The sequence below is a fragment of the Sphaerodactylus townsendi genome, linkage group LG06 (assembly GCF_021028975.2).
Source record: "Sphaerodactylus townsendi isolate TG3544 linkage group LG06, MPM_Stown_v2.3, whole genome shotgun sequence".
NCBI classification, from domain to species: domain Eukaryota; kingdom Metazoa; phylum Chordata; class Lepidosauria; order Squamata; family Sphaerodactylidae; genus Sphaerodactylus; species Sphaerodactylus townsendi.
Genome location: NC_059430.1, coordinates 26,316,760 through 26,332,608, shown reverse-complemented (window position 1 = coordinate 26,332,608; position 15,849 = coordinate 26,316,760). Strand labels below are relative to the sequence as shown.

The 15,849-nt window shown below is 43.5% G+C and overlaps 1 protein-coding gene across 3 annotated transcripts in view; it reads left to right on the top strand.

The window, feature by feature from the left end:
* Window positions 1–15,849, top strand: part of TMTC1 (transmembrane O-mannosyltransferase targeting cadherins 1) — a 174,689-nt gene that overhangs the window by 11,550 nt on the left and 147,290 nt on the right. For 2 of the 3 annotated variants that reach the window (XM_048501223.1, XM_048501222.1), the window contains exons 2-5: window positions 720–897; window positions 6,727–6,800; window positions 10,726–10,902; window positions 14,307–14,516. In XM_048501223.1, the coding sequence (XP_048357180.1) occupies window positions 720–897; window positions 6,727–6,800; window positions 10,726–10,902; window positions 14,307–14,516 (639 nt within the window). The remainder of the gene's footprint in view (window positions 1–719; window positions 898–6,726; window positions 6,801–10,725; window positions 10,903–14,306; window positions 14,517–15,849) is intronic. The other variant, XM_048501224.1, reaches the window with a different exon arrangement.

Below are 15,849 nucleotides of genomic sequence, written 5' to 3'. Positions count from 1 at the left end.
CTCTCAGGCTGCTGGCGTGCACCAATGAGAAACTTGTAGAAGAGCACATGCTTTACACAGTGAAGATCCCAGACTTAGTTGCCAAACTTGGTTGCCAAATTATGTCTTCATAACTATAAAAGGTTGAATGTTTCTGGATAACCTGCCAGAAGAAATAAGCAACTGTTCTGACTACCTGCCTGGCCAGCTGAAACCCAAAGAGAAGTATGCATTTCCTGCCACCTATGCTGAATTTTAAAAATTAAACCATGCTGACACAATATTTTACTCTGTTTTTATTGAAAATATGTTAATCCTGTTTTTGTCGCATATTCTCATATGGAAGAGTGTACTGTCAAAGTGGAACATTCCTGCATGTATCTTTAACAGAATTAATGTCTTTGCACTTTATTTGTTTAAAGGGTTCATTTCAGTTATGCTTAGGTGTGTGTGAGCCTCCGTTGGGAAGGAAAGCAGTGCAATACATTTACTAAATAGTGATAATCTCTGGGAATCTGGGCTGGGAAAGAGTTGCTGCCGGTCAGAACCAACAAGGTCTGATGATCTGACTCCCTAGGAAACAACTTCATATGTTCGTAGGCATGTACGTAACATAGTTGTGAACTAGTAAAAACCTGTTGTGAATTTTATTTGCAACACTTGTCAATGCGTGCATCTTTTCCTAAACCTTTGCTTCCAGGTCAATTCCTGCAACTTGTCCTATGTTTTCTTTCTTGCAGGCTGAATATCTTGCTGGCTGGCATGAACCCCTTCTGTTTCCATGCCGTGAATGTAGTCCTGCACTGCCTAGTGACACTGCTGCTGATGCACACTTGTGACAAAGCCGTTTTCAAGGACAGCCGGCTGGCTTTTGTCACGGCCCTGTTCTTTGCTGTCCATCCCATTCACACTGAGGCTGTAAGTATGTGAGCGACCGAGAGTTACTTTTCTAATTCCGTGGAAAAACACAGTATCTTCCCAGTAGCTGGGAATGTACTTCTTGTGCCAGAATAAAATGTGAAATGCTGTCTTGCTTTGGAAGTCCAGCAACAAATATGGCTGTGCTTAAAGAAAATAATCAGCATGACAAGAAAGATTCAGAATCTGCTTTATTTAAGCTTTCAGTTCATGTTAGAATCTTAAGTCTTCAGAGCTGAGCGAGCTTATTTGAACGAGTGCCTGTTTAATTTAGCCAAACTTTCTTCCAACATCCGCGCATAATGATTTTGCTGTAATTTTAAGATCCGAGCCACAGATGACATGGGAGAATCTTCCAATTTTTCTTTTTTAAGGCGTCTAAAACAGGCACAAGGATCTGATCAGGGCAGCCTTTCCAAGGAAGAGGGTATTTAATTCTTTCCTGATGCCTTTGTCTTGATCTAAATAATTCCCTTATCTGGAATTTGCCTTGGGGATGGGGGAAATTCTGCAGTATCATTAAGATTGGTGAAACAATGCCGTACCAATGCTCCAACCAAAATGTAGAGCCCCATAATCTTTTCTGAAGTTGAAGAGGTTATGGGGATTATAGTTTGGCTGCAGCTGGCTTTTGTACTCGGTTTTATGCAATTCCCTTCCTTACTATGGCTCCCATTCTACATGGCTTTTGTATATTAAGATACCATGATTCCTGAAGTAGATTTTTTTGGTGGTCAAAGAGAATCTCTTCTTCCTTTTTTTTACTGTGAGAAAAACCGGTTGGATACAACCTTTATTAGATTTATAGACTTCCCGTTCCCATCGTGATGGGCTTAGCAGGTCATAACATCAGTTTACAATAATAAAATTAAAACGAAACATCCGCTATACAATTTGTTTTAAATCTTCCATTTTCTAGCAACTTAAAACCAATTAATAGCCAGTCAGAAGGGGGAACAACTTAAGGTAGGGCCAGAAGGAAATTCCTAAGGAAACTAGGTAAAGGAGGAAGGAATGAAAAAAGAAATTATCAGCATTACTCAGATAAACATCAAGTAGTTTCCTTGAAGGATAATAAGATCCTCGGCTGCTACATGAAGCTGAAAGAACTCTAAGATGTCTGCTGTGCTAAGAGATTGTTCTGCCTTCTTTCAGAATTTTCTTTCACACTTTTGCCATTCTAGAAACTCTCCAAATTACATTGTGTCTGAGAGTGTAGTAGATATTGGAAGGTGGCATAGCTTAGGATCATGCATATAGGTCTAATTTAGAAACTCTGAGCAGAGCTGTGGACATTGTTCAGTTAATTACAGTTAATTCACTTTTGAATTAAACGCTGATTTTTAAAAAACAACAACCCTGAACTGGTGCCACTACATCAAGAAACAAAGTACTGTCTATAGGACGTTTGCCATGACTGTTAATGTCTTTATCCATGGAAGACACAAAAAAATTCAAATTTCAAGCAAAATCAAACTCATTTTCAGAAAGTGATTCTAACTTTTTAAGGATCTGGCCTTTTAAAGAGCTAAGGAGAAAGCTTAAGTTTCTGATCTTGGGTACTGGGATTTTTCTGTTTTGGGGACATAATTCTTTGGAAAGAAATCAAGGCCCTTCCAAGTGAAGGAGTGTTGTGTTGGATCTCTGTTGTTCAATGTGAGTCCAGTAGTATTTTAGAGACAAACAAGATTTTGAGTATGCACTTTTGAGAGTCAAGGCTGGCTTGGTCAGAGAGAAGTAGGAATGGAGATTCTTGAGTCCTTGTCCCAGTCTGAAGATAGGGTTGTTGCAAAGAAAGAGGTTAGGAGTGGCTAGTCTACTACAGACCAACATGGCTACTCTCTGAAACCCTCTGCTGAAGTTCCGGTTAATTATAGTGAGAATCTTGTGGGAGAATTTCCTGAAGGTCTAATTTTTCTTAGCCTGATAAACGCATCATTTCCACCCACATTCGTATCAAGGCTTTCCTTCCAAAATCAAGACAGCAACCTCTTGAACCTTCCCAAGTATAACTATAGCCATGTTCCCAGGATTCCTGTACTTTATTCAATCCTAAATGTACTCTGACTCTTCTCTGTTTGCATGAATAATGTTCAGTACTTTAGTTAGACTCTTAAGGAGTGTTTACATTTTTAAAAACCAAACGGTTCTTCTTCTTCCTCAGTCGGTCCATCTATTCCAGTTCCCGACATTCTACCCGGTTTCCCCAGAATTCCCTCACCATCAAAAAACTGAATCAGTGGCCACTCAGATAGAACCAGCTTGGTGTAGTGGTTAAAGTTTTGGACTGGGATCTGGGAGATCCAGGTTCAAATCCCCACTCTGCCATGGGTCACCTTGGGCAAGACACACACTCTCAGCTTTTAACCTACCTCACAGGCTTGTGATGAGGACAGAATGGAGGAGAGGAGACCGGTATGATTTACTTTGGGTTCCCAATGGGAAGAAATGCAGGGTGTAAATGTGGTTAAATAAATAAATAGAGGTGTGCTTTTCAGTGGCTCTCAGATCTCTCCATTCTTGTCTTAGCATCCAACTTGTCAATTAAGGAGAATCCTTGTCAATTGAAATTGTGGTCTGCAAAGGCCTGGCTGGTGGTATTCATGAAGTATTGTAAATCCCAGCTTAGATCTTTCCATTTCTGTCTTCAGACCAGTTCTTAAGGGGGTTGCGAATGGTTGAGACTTAGGCAGGCATGAACAAAGCTTGCCTTGCTGAGATCCTTTCAGGAAAGATTATCTTTTTAATAACAAAGGAGGCTTGAGCTTTCCAGATTCCTCCCAGGCTGTTTCATGAGTTAATCAGCCAGAATAAAGCACCTTTTTTTGGAGGGGGGAGAACCATTGGTTTGAAAAGGAGTGGGTTGGTTGGAGGCTTTTATTCATACATTGAATATATGTTTGTTAATTCAAGGTAAGAGTTACCAAAGAAAGGACCAAGAGCATAGGAAGCAAACACCAGAACTCAGAAGACAAGTTAATTTATGAACCACGTTTCAAGACAGACTTTTTAATCTCTTGTTATTTAAGAGGAGGTAAAATGTTGAGCTAGCACAAATAAATTACTAAAACTCACCAGTTTAGAGACTAAGAATGGTGTCTTTGACTGAGCTGTGTTCGATGATTAGAATTTACGGACAGATGGGGAATTGCTTCACCTTTCATTTGCTAAGTTTACCATAGTTAGGAATGGCTGTTTTGACCTGGGGAGAGGGTTTGTCTTTAAGTCCGTATCTCACTGTTGCAGCATTATGCTTTTAAAAAGCCATTATTTTAATCTTCAAGACTTGCAGAGTTAGGAAGGTCTTAGAAAAGGAGGGAAAACTTATAAGTGCTACAAACAAGATCTTGCTGCTAGCTCTTCTTTTTTCTTGTTTTGGAAGTTTTGCAGTATCCTGAAGGCCTCATTATATAATGAGGAAAAGTTGCTTTCAGTGGGGGCAATTGGGAATAGAGAAGAGGATATTGACTGTTTTCCTTCCCTTCATTTCCTTATTCCAAACTTCTCTCTTCAGCTGTTCCTTCTCAATGGAATTTTAAATGCACATTTCTCCGCATGTAAAATTACATGGAAAAAGAAGCTAAGAGAAACCCTTGGTGTGAGGAAAAGTGTTAAGAATCCCTACTCTGCTTCTCTGCCCACAATTGTGCCATCTTCCAAAGAACATAAGAACAAGCCAGCTGGATCAGACCAGAGTCCATCTAGTCCAGCTCTCTGCTACTCGCAGTGGCCCACCAGGTGCCTTTGGGAGCTCACATGCAGGATGTGAAAGCAATGGCCTTCTGCGGCTGTTGCTCCCGATCACCTGGTCTGTTAAGGCATTTGCAATCTGAGATCAAGGAGGATCAAGATTAGTAGCCATAAATCGACTTCTCCTCCATAAATCTGTCCAAGCCCCTTTTAAAGCTATCCAGGTTAGTGGCCATCACCACTTCCTGTGGCAGCAGGATATGATAGAAAGTGTGTAGCAAATGGATCTTTAATCGAGAAATACAATTTTTGTGTTCTAACCTACCATGTGAAGAAAAAAGGGCCTTTCTTAACAAGAACTGTAGTGGTTACATGCAATGGTGTGACATAGTGGTGAAGAGTGTTGGACTAAGATCTGACACACCCAGGTTCAAATCCCCACTGTGCCATGGAAGCTGGCTGCGTGATGTTGGGCTCATCAGCCTAACCAACCTCATAGATTTGCTGTGAGGATAAAATGGGGGAGAAAAGTGTAATGTAAGCTGCTTTGGGTACTCATTGTGGAGAAAGCCTTCGGGGAGGCCGGTATATAAATAAAATGAAAGAAAGAAAGAAAGAAAGAAAGAAAGAAAGAAAGAAAGAAAGAAAGAAAGAAAGAAAGAAAGAAAGAAAGAAAGAAAGAAAGAAAGAAAGAAAGAAAGAAAGAAAGAAAGAAAGAAAGAAAGAAAGAAAGAAAGAAAGAAAGAAAGGTACATGGAATATATTTTCCACATAGTGTGTGCTTCTCTTTAGTTCACACAGCCACTTTTGGTTTCAGCTTGGATTGTGATTTTACTATACAATCAGAAAACAGGATGTTAGCCATGGCAGCTGTGGAAACACCAGCTTCAGAGACATTGTGCCTCCGATGACCTAATGTTTGGGGAAAATTAGAAGAGGTAGCTATTGCTTCCAAAATGATAGAAAGTGTGTAGCAAATGGATCTTTAATCAAGAAATACAGTTTTTGTGTTCTAACCTACCATGTGAAGAAAAAAGGTAAAGTTTCCCCTTCGTGTCTGACCCTGGGGTACCACTGCGAGCAGTGATTTTATAGGCAAGCCTCTGTTGTGGGGTAGTTTGCCATTGCTTTCCCCAGCTATTCTTTACCCCCTACCTATGAGCTAGGCACTCATTTACTGACCAAGAATGGATGGATGGCTGAGTTGACCATGAGCCAGCTGCCAGGATATCTGACCCACAGGGGGCTCAAACTCCTGACCATGTGAGCGGCAATGCAAGCACTTAACCACTACGCCACGCAGGTCCGACCATGTGAAGAGGATTGTGTCAATGACCTTTTGAGGCCTACTTGGTGTTTGACTCTCTGCTTTTAATATAAGTCTAACATGTCTCCTAACTTGATCACCTTCCCTCTGTCAAAAAATCTCACCTGGACTAATTAATTTGTTTCGTGCCATTTTAAGAAGTTCCTTTATTTTACTGTGCATTAGTGAGATTGCTGTATGCAGTGTGGAAACAGAACCACTTCTTCAGCCAATGAGCATTTAAATTGTGCATTTCACTGGCTGTAGATGTAGTAATGACCTCTGGCATGGATAGCTCTAAAAGGATATTAGACAGGTTCATGGAGGAGAGGTCCACCAGTGGCTGCTCATCAAGGGAACCTCCAATCCAAGAGCAGTAAATGTCTGAATATCTGCACTAGGTGGCAACATCAGGGGATTCATCTGTCCCCTGCAGCCCAATCTACTGGTTCTGTTTCTCAGTCATTCTAAGGACTGTGAGGGAATTCTGGGAAAATTGGGTGGAATGTTGAAAACTTGGATGGAGGAAGAAGAAATATTGCAAGCCTGAACGAAATATCAAACGCTGTTCATTTGGACAAAGAACAGTCAGAGCCCTGAACTAGATGAATCATTGGTGTTAATGAAATGTGAAACACAGCACCATTAATTTTTGCTCCCTGCTGAAATAGTAATATCCTTAAATATCTTCTGGCAAATATTAAAGAGAGACAAATGTCAGGAACAACATTGCTGCACGGAAACAAAAGACAAATGTTGATAATTGTTCGAAGCATTTTAATATAGCGTTGTTGTTCAATTATTAATGCAACACATTTTTCATTTCTTTTTAGGTAACGGGTATAGTAGGCAGAGCAGATGTCTTGGCCTGTCTTCTGTTTCTGTTGGCGTTTCTCTCCTATAATAGGTATGGCTTTTTAAACTAAAAAAAAAATTGGCTGGGATACTTATTTTCAAAGGGGAGAACAAATAAATAAGACGTCACAGCGAGGGGGATTTGCTTTATCCTGCCAATCCCTACATACAACACCCTCTGTAACCTTATTTCTTTTCTTGTCTCTTCTTTCTGTGCAGTGGGTGGGGAATGGTAGCTAGCAGCAGCAGCAGCTCAACTATGTGCATTAAATTAAGGGAACTGGATGCTGTTATAGCACATTGAGCGGCAGGGGACCAGCATTCCTGTTGTGTTGCCTCCTACATCAATACCGTAGCAGTGTTTGTGGTGCACACCTCCTACAGGCAGTGGCGTTTTTCATTACTGGTATTGCAGACTTTTGAACCTTGGGAGTATTGGGATTTCGCAAGTGTCTGTCACAACTCAGTTATAAAAGGGTTAACTGTTTGTATGTAAACAAGTTGCTGAAGTCACTGTTTATCCCCTGATCTGTTGATTAGCTATTGGTCAGCCAGACAGCCATTGCTTACATGTCAGTGAGCAGGTACATCTGAAGTTATAAAGTTAACTCTTGTTTCTTTGTTTGATCAGACACGACACCAGAGAGGAGACACGAGGTAGACGGCATCATGTGAGACAGCATATAGGTAGCAAGGTGTAACCAATCGTACAGTAATGTAGATGTGTTACAGGGAAGAAAGGCTTTCTTATTTTATCTCCATGTAATCTCCCTTATAGTTAGTGAACTCATTTATAAAAAGCAACTGAGAATCTGTCTCCTCTGTTCTACTCTGCTGATATATGTATACACCCAACAGGGTGGCCTTCTAAAAAAAAAAAAGATATTTCTGAAGGGAATCCTACAGAGCAGAGGCGTAGCTGGGCCAAACTGCACCTGGTGCACATTCTAATTTTCTGCCCCCCGTGCCACACACCCCCCCGCGGCCCCCCCCCTTTCCACACTTACTTTAGTTCCTTTCCTTTTTCAGAACTTTTTCAGGCTGCAAAAGGCATGTTTGCTGTAAAAACAGCCTGATGGGAACTATACTTCCCAGGAGACCTTGTGAGCCCCAAGGTCTCCTGGGAACTGTAGTTCCTCAGGCCGTTTTTACTGCAAACAGGCCTTTTGCAGCCTGAAAAAGTTCTGAAAAAGGAAAGGAACTAAGATAAGTGTGGGAAGGGGGGTGGGGTGGGCGCCACAAGGGGCGCTGTGGGGGCGGGGAAAGGGGAGGGGCCTGGGGGAGATTTTCCGAACCCCCCAGGCATGCGCCCGGTGCACGGCGCACCCCCCTGTCCCCTTGTAGCTTTGCGACTGCTACAGAGTGGAGGAACAGGAGGGGAAGGGGTCCAATTCTTCCCCCGCCTATGCTTCTCTGCTTCAAATGTTTCCCACTGTAGGTTTTCAAATGCATTTACACAAAGGAAAGTGTGTTCAGAATTGTACGGGAGGTGGAGAGAAGAGCACGTGTAGGTATGATTTTTAAGTGGAGGAGCAGTAGATGGGGAAACTTTTGTAACCTCTGCCCTCTGATACATCCCTCTCACATCTATTTTCATAATATTTAGGTGAGCCTCAAGAATGATGGTTCCTGGGAGTGGGAATTTGTTTTTGAGACTGGGAGTATTGGCTTTGTGTCAGGACGGTCCTGATTGGTGCCATACCACGCAATCTAGGTGTGCAGTGATTTACCCTGTTCACCTCTGTATAGTTAGAGCCTGCTATCCAAGCTTTTGTGCGTGGACTCTGTCATGCTTGTGAGTGTGGTGGTGGTGGGGCAGCCTCATAAGACATGTTCATCACTGGGCTTTCATCTCTGTTTAATCTCCTTGGGAAGACCTGTGAGTCAATGGAATTTCCATTTTTGTTTGTTTATGAAGACCTTTATTATGTCCCCAGTGAGGCTTACGACATTGAACGATATAGGATACGAAATCTCAGCAGGTCTGGGTTTGGATAGTCCCTGAATAGGATCCTGCCCAGGAGTATGCCTCCTTGACTCCCTTTAGGAAGAAAGGCCAGATAAAAATGAAATAAGCATTAGGGGGGAAAAAACAAGGGGGAGGGGACACAGCACAAAATCATAAATAAAGGAAGAAAGCTGTCTTCCACTAAACCCCAAGTGATAAAAACCAGCAGGGAAAAACTGGCAGGAAGTATCCAAGATTCAAGTAACAAAAAAACATAATTAAACAAGATTTATTATACAAGGCAGTAAAAAAATGACAAGTTTAGCAAAAGGTCGTGTGCGATCAGCAATTGAAGAAATAAAATGTGCTGGAACTTCTAGGCCAGTAAAGAATTTTGCATCGGGGAATATGATTTATATGTGGTTAAATTGCCTGCATACTTAAAAGTCTTATCCTGTTGAAGTAGGGGTTATTACATGGATAAATAAATAATTAAATCTTCTGCTTATGGGGAATTCCTGTCATAGTCTCTGGGCTGTGAAAGTAAAGAATGGCAGTTCGCATGCTTTAAAAATGTTTGGTTTCTTGCAACTCTACAATGAAGATTAATAGCTTGCAGAGTGCTTATTTCTCTTTGAAAGCGTTTCCTTTTTACATCAAACATAGTCATGTTCAAGGTTACTCAGTGTATAAGGGGAAATTCTTTAATGTGGCTTGATGGATTGTGTAAAATCTGTTGAAAATATTTCAGGATTCCAGTGTGAGGGGCTGACCAAAACTGTGTTTGTTCACTGCTTATAGAGCGGAACCAAATTTTGTGAACATTTTTGCTCCTCTCCAAAGTACGTCCCCATTTTTGACAGCTGGGTTAAAGGGGAAGAGTTGCTTGAAAGGGTACAGGTATTATCTGGGGGGCAGTGAAGGAGTGTGCTACCGTGTCCTTACCAGTGATTCCTCCTGTTTTGCCTTGATTTTCCTCTGAATGAAGGCAAGTAGGGGACATCTCTGTTGACTTTCCCTGTATCCCGTTGTGGGCTGTGAGGTTGGTTTCATTGGTTGTCCTACTAGTGTGTTAAAGTAAGTGACAGTCACATGTTGCTGAGTCAACCATGTAAAGTGCCCCAACTTGCTGTATCTGGTGAGAATCTATTGGGTGAGAATCTATTGGGATCTGGTGAGAATCTATTGGGATGGTAGCTTTCCTCCTTGCTTTTGCCATGGATTTTTGGTAAGGACTGGGAGAATGTGGTGTGGGAAACCCCTGGCATGTTTTCCTTCCAGCTTTGGGCACGAAATTGCTTTCTCACCCTTCAGCAGGTAGCACCTGTCTTATCTGTGGGTCAACCTTGAATACCCTGCTTTGCTTAGGCCGTTGGTAATTACTTCACCCCACTAGGATTCCAAGGGAGAGAGTTAAAGAGTTTTTAACCCTGAACTGCTGTTTTGAACTTTAGTTCCAGCAATGAATTGTTGGTTGCTGTAAGCTCTTGATCCTGTTCAATAAACTGTGTTCTGCACCCCAGAGTCTGGTTAGTGCGGGGGGGGGGGGGGGTGACAGAACCACACATACCACCCTGTGGGGTAGATAATGACAAACAGGCTTGTAGGGTAGGAAGGGGGGAAGCATTGCTTGGTTGTCGTGGCAACTTGGAGGCATGGGGGTCAATCACATTTCAGCAGTGATCACTTTGTGGCACCTTGACATGTTGCCTGAGGGTAGTGACCCCACCCTCCATGTTGTCCCTTCAGGTTTGCTGAGGTAATTCCTGCCTTTGATTCTTTCCCTTCTGTTTTTACTGGTTCCTCTTCTGTCTCTTCCCAGCCATTGTGGTTTTTAAATCTTTTTTGCCCTTGTATTTGTCTCCCTTGCTATTTTTCGCTAGCAAAAGCCTTTTAGTTTGCATTTACGCTGTAGGCTGTCTTGCTAACTGCCATTATACTGAAGATTTCGTTTCTAATTAAAGGAAATCTGATTACTAGACCAACAACTACGGTTTATTTTTAGTTATTCCTTTGGTTTTCTTTGCAGGAGCGTGGATCAGCTTTACGTTGGGGAACATTTCCCTCCGACTTCTTCATTCTTCTCCTTGCTGCTTAGTTTATTTCTTGGGACTTGTGCAATGCTCGTAAAGGAAACGGGGATCACAGTGTTTGGCGTCTGCTTGGTATATGACGGTTTCCTGCTTTCCCAAAACAGACTCAGCTTGTGAGTGAGCAACATTTTTTTTTACCAGTTTTGGTGTCATTGATCTAGCAAGCAAAATCACAAAATTGTCAAAGCCATCACTGTAGTTGCTAAGTCACCTTCCTACATGTATATGTGTTATTTACGTTGTGATGTATTGATTTCCTTAAAAAGAGGGGGTGGGGGTGGGGGTGGGAGAACCAGCCATGTAGTCACCTGGGGTGAGTAATAATTAACGCCAGGCAAGGAAGCTACAAACGGCAGAGGCTGTCTTGTGTTAGTACACCGGACATGAGGGCAGATGGGCTGAGTTATATTTGTGGACTTATTTCATAGAATCATAGAGTTGGAAAAGACCCCAAGGACCACCAAGTCCAACCCCCTGCCATGCAGAAACATACAATCAAAGCACTCCTGACAGATGGCTGTCTAGCCTCTCTTTAAAAACCTCCAAAGAAGGGGACTCCCCCACACTCCGAGGTAGTTCATTCCACTATTGAACAGCCCTGACTGTCAGGAAGTTTTTCCTGATGTTTAGGTGGAATGTCTTTTCCTTCACCTTGAACCCATTACTCCTGGTCCTGGTCTCTGGAGTAGCAGAAAACAAGTTTGCTCCCTCACCAACATGACATCCCTTCAAATTTATAAGGCAGTGGTAAGTGATACCTTCCTAAGCAGGGTCGCACCCTTCTAGGATATTCCCTTCAATGGATTTAGAAAACTGTAACACTGTTTAGGGTGCCACTGATGGATAGTTGATGCCTGTCTGAAACAGAATGGCTGGACATTTTGCCCTCAAGCTGTAGAAAAAGGATGAGCTAGATATGTACACTGAGATACCGCACTCAACTTTAGGTGGGCCTGAGTCTAGCTACCCATCCTGAATCTATTTAGGTGAGCTTGAAGACTTGGAACTCCCTGCTGAAATATTTTTAATTTCTTGGATTGGGGTCTCCCTTAGTGCCTAGCTACGCGCCCCCCCCCCCCCCAATATACCCCATTGGTGCTTCCTGGATCAGTAGAAGGCTGTACGTACCCCAATGAATGTGCTGCAGTTAGAAGAAGAAGAGTTTGGATTTATACCCTGGCTTTCTCAACTGTAAGGAGTTTCAAAGGTGCTTACAAACGCCTTCCCTTCCTCTCCCTCAGCAAGCACCAAGGTCACCCAGCAGGCTTCATGTGTGGGAATGGGGAAGGAAATCCAGTTCATCAGGTTAGAGTCTGCCGCTCATGTGGAGGAGTGTGGAATCAAACCCTGTTCTCCAGATTAGAGTCTGCCACTCTTAGGTCCCGTTAAGGCACTGCTACTACTGTCACAAGTGGCTACCATTGGCTTGATGCTAGAGAAGAGGGAATGGTGCTGGAGGAAGGTCTGCTGAGTTGCCTGTGTCGTTCTTGCCCTTTTTCAAGATGTCTTCCTCTCTCGACTGGACCTTCATGGCTGCCTATACTGGCCATAATGAGCCAAACTACAGCCCAGTGAAGTAAGTGGTGTTGGCTCTCTCTACAGGCTTGTGGGAAAGAGGCCAAGAAGAAGATCAGGAATAAGGTGGCAAAATCACCCCCCTCTCATCTTAATACTTTAGGCCCTTGGGGGCATAAATGGGAGGTGATGCATTTTGCATTTAACTTGCATTTAACTAGCAATCCCCCCCCCCCCACATTTAATTTCCTTTGAATACATGATACCCACTCATACCATGTAAGATGCTTTTAATAGTAATATTGTAAGATATTTGGTAACATGGGAAGGAAGAAGCCCCTAAAGATTAAAAAAATAAACAAACTTGGGCAAGTGACGCAAATTGCAAAGTTCTTCCGGTCCTGTTGTCGTTATCCGGCATCTCCCTTTTAGAAGAAAAATGAAGTTGTACAGATGTAAAATACGGAGCCCCATGAACTGCTACACTCTTGCTTAATAACAAGTTAGTATAGATCATAGGTGTCAAACTCGCGGCCCTCCAGATGTTATGGACTACAATTCTCATCAACTGGCAGGGGATTATGGGAACTGTAGTCCATAACATCTGGAGGGCCATGAGTTTGACGCCTGTGGTATAGATATAAAGATGCATGTGTCAGATTCCCCATTCAGACAGTAAATCATTGATGGGTTCAAGGCTTTTGCTGAAGACATGTCAGGAAGTGCGCCAAACTCTTGATAATATGAGTGTGAGATTCCCCGCCCCCCCCCCCCACCCAATATGAGAAGCAGACAGTTCATATTGTCCAGCCTGGAGCCTCCTTCCAGCCGCAGAACTCCAAGGCCACAGCCAGGAGTGATAACGCAGCACCTGCAAAAGCGAAGGGGACCCCCCCCCCCCATGGCAGCATCATGACAGCAGGGCACATGGACCAGGCAGCCTTATTTCTGGAAGCTCTACTGTCCAGATGGGGCAGCTGTATAAAGTTATTGAAGCTGTAAAGCACAATAGTTAGCCGCTGATACGGGAGGAGCTCATCTAAAAGAATAGCAGATGGGAGGGGAAAAGGTGATTGGTGAACAATCTAATTAGCTTTAGACCTCCAGAGCCTCTACTGATGAATCTTAACCAAACAAACAGCATTGTGGCTTGTATTTTACTACTTCTCAGTGCCTGAAGTAGAGTTGCCAACCTCTAGTATCGCCTGGAGATCTCCCACTATTAACCGTTGATTTTCAGATGGCCTGTGGAGAAAATGCCTGCTTTGGAGGGTGGATTTCATCATGGCATCATACTACGCTGAGATCCCACCCTCCCCAAATCACACCCTGCACCCCCAAAGTCTTCAGGAATTTGCCAGTTCTGAGCTGGCGACCCTTTCTGCAGCCTGTGGAGCCTTTAATGCAGAGGTGTCCAACTCTGGCACTTCAGATGTTCATGGACCCTGATGTTCATGGAACCTCCAAAACAGAGATTTGCATTTCCAGAAAGTTATAATGACTTTACTCTCTTTGCACTACGAGCATCGATTGCCTTCAAATCATGTGTCCAAACAGGGATGTTTCCCTTGAATTATATTTGTTAGTCTCTGTTTGCAGAAAACCAGTGTGATTGTAGTGGTTATATGTCAGGCTATATGTCATATCCTCACTGAGGCCTGAAACTCATTTGGAGCCAAATACTATACATTCTCTGACTCTCACCCACCCACCCTCCCTCCCTCTCTCTCTCCCCCCTTTCTCCCCACTCTCTGTCCCCCTTCCCCACTCTCTCTCTTTTTGACTTAACTCATAGGCAAAATGGAGGAGAGAAAATGTATGCTACTCTGAATCCCTTGGAAATAAGGGATAAAAAATGTGCTAATCTCTATGGATTAACAAGACATTTGGAGGCAGGCTGAATGAGCTATCCTAAATGGTAGTTCATTCTGTGTGAATGAATAGGAAATGGCAAGCCTTCTTCTCATATAAGATTTTGATTTCTCTCTCAATGCTTAATTAGCAAAAATGGAGTGGTGTGCCAAAGGTTGGCTCGGCAGTCCGTGGTTTCCCTCCATGCTGCTTCCTTGCAGCTTTCTTCATCTAGCAAGGAGAACAGAAAGCACCGTGTGGCTCACAAGGGGACGTGGAACTCCTGCCACCCTGCATCTCCAGAGGAACAGCGGCACAGCAGCCTTTCTGTCCTGCGCAAAGCTGCAGGGGCAGTATTCAGGTATGGCATTCAAATAATTGCTCGGTGTTTGCAACACACATACAGTTGCTTTTATGGCGGTGGCTGGAAAAGGAGTGCTCGGTCTCTGTCCCTTGTCCTGTTTTTGTAATGTGCTGATTTAGTTCAAGGAAGAAATGTGGGAAAGGAAGGGGCTTTGTGATGGTAACTGAAGGATGCAATCCACGAAACACTGCTGCAGTTCTGCTTGATGTGGTGGGGTTGGCATGGGCCGCAGTGAAGTTTGCATAGGTCAGTTCTCAGTGCATTGACCCCCTGATGTGATGATTGTGGGCACAGTGGCACCTGTGATGTGTTTCCTGGTACCCACTTGGCTTCTTCTTCAAAGCAAGGAGTCAATCCTGGCTTTTCTCTGTGTTGATGGCACAGGCTGTGCTTCAGAACAGCCTAGTATGCAGGGGCATAGCTGCAGTGGGGACATCCAGGGGCTGCTTGTCCCAGGTGCCGCCATTGCAGTCATGTGGGGAGGTGGGGCCGGGGGCATGTCAGGTGTTTGGGGGGTGGGGGGTGGGGGTGGGAAGGGCGTGTATGGGCAGTTCATACCCCGGGCACAGTTCTCCCTCCCTTCGTCACTCCTAGTATGCCTCATCTTTATGTTCACTGGGCACACCAGCTGCCTTAATCATAGCAAGAGGCTTGGCCTGGAACCTCTTATTACCTTGTTAATCCTCTCAGTGTTTTGTGATTGGACCTGACCATTCTGTGACTGTATCCTACCCATGGCAGCATGATGCAGAAGTTAAGATTGTGGACTCTAATCTGGAGAACTGGGTTTGATTCCCCACTCCTCCACTTGAGCTGTGAACTCTAATCTGGTGAACCAAGTTTGTTTCCTACTCCTCCACATGATGCCTGCTGAGTGACCTTGGGCTTTCTGAACTCTCTCAGCTCCACCTACCTCATAAGGTGTCTGATGTAAGGAGAGGAAGGGAAGGACTTTATAAGCTGCTTTGAGACTTCTTCTGGTCCAAATTCTTCTTGTACTTTGGAGTCTATTCCCTGTTCCCAAAACTTCAAACGTGCCTACAGGTTCAACAAGGTTGGGATCCTGGGCTGCTAAGATTGGTTTTTCTGCCATGTTCCGGTGACATGTCATTGATGCATTTGGTTTCCAGTTGAATTTTGGAGTTTGGATAGTGATCCATGCCAGATTATTTTGTTTGTTAAGCAGGTGAGTGTATGAGGAGCAGAAACTAACTCCCTATAGGGTTTTGTCGCCAGAATGGACACTTTCAAATGGGAACAGGAACTGATGGGGCCAAGTTAAGCTACTGTGGGGCCTGCATCATATACTCTAAAGAGACCCTAATTTTTT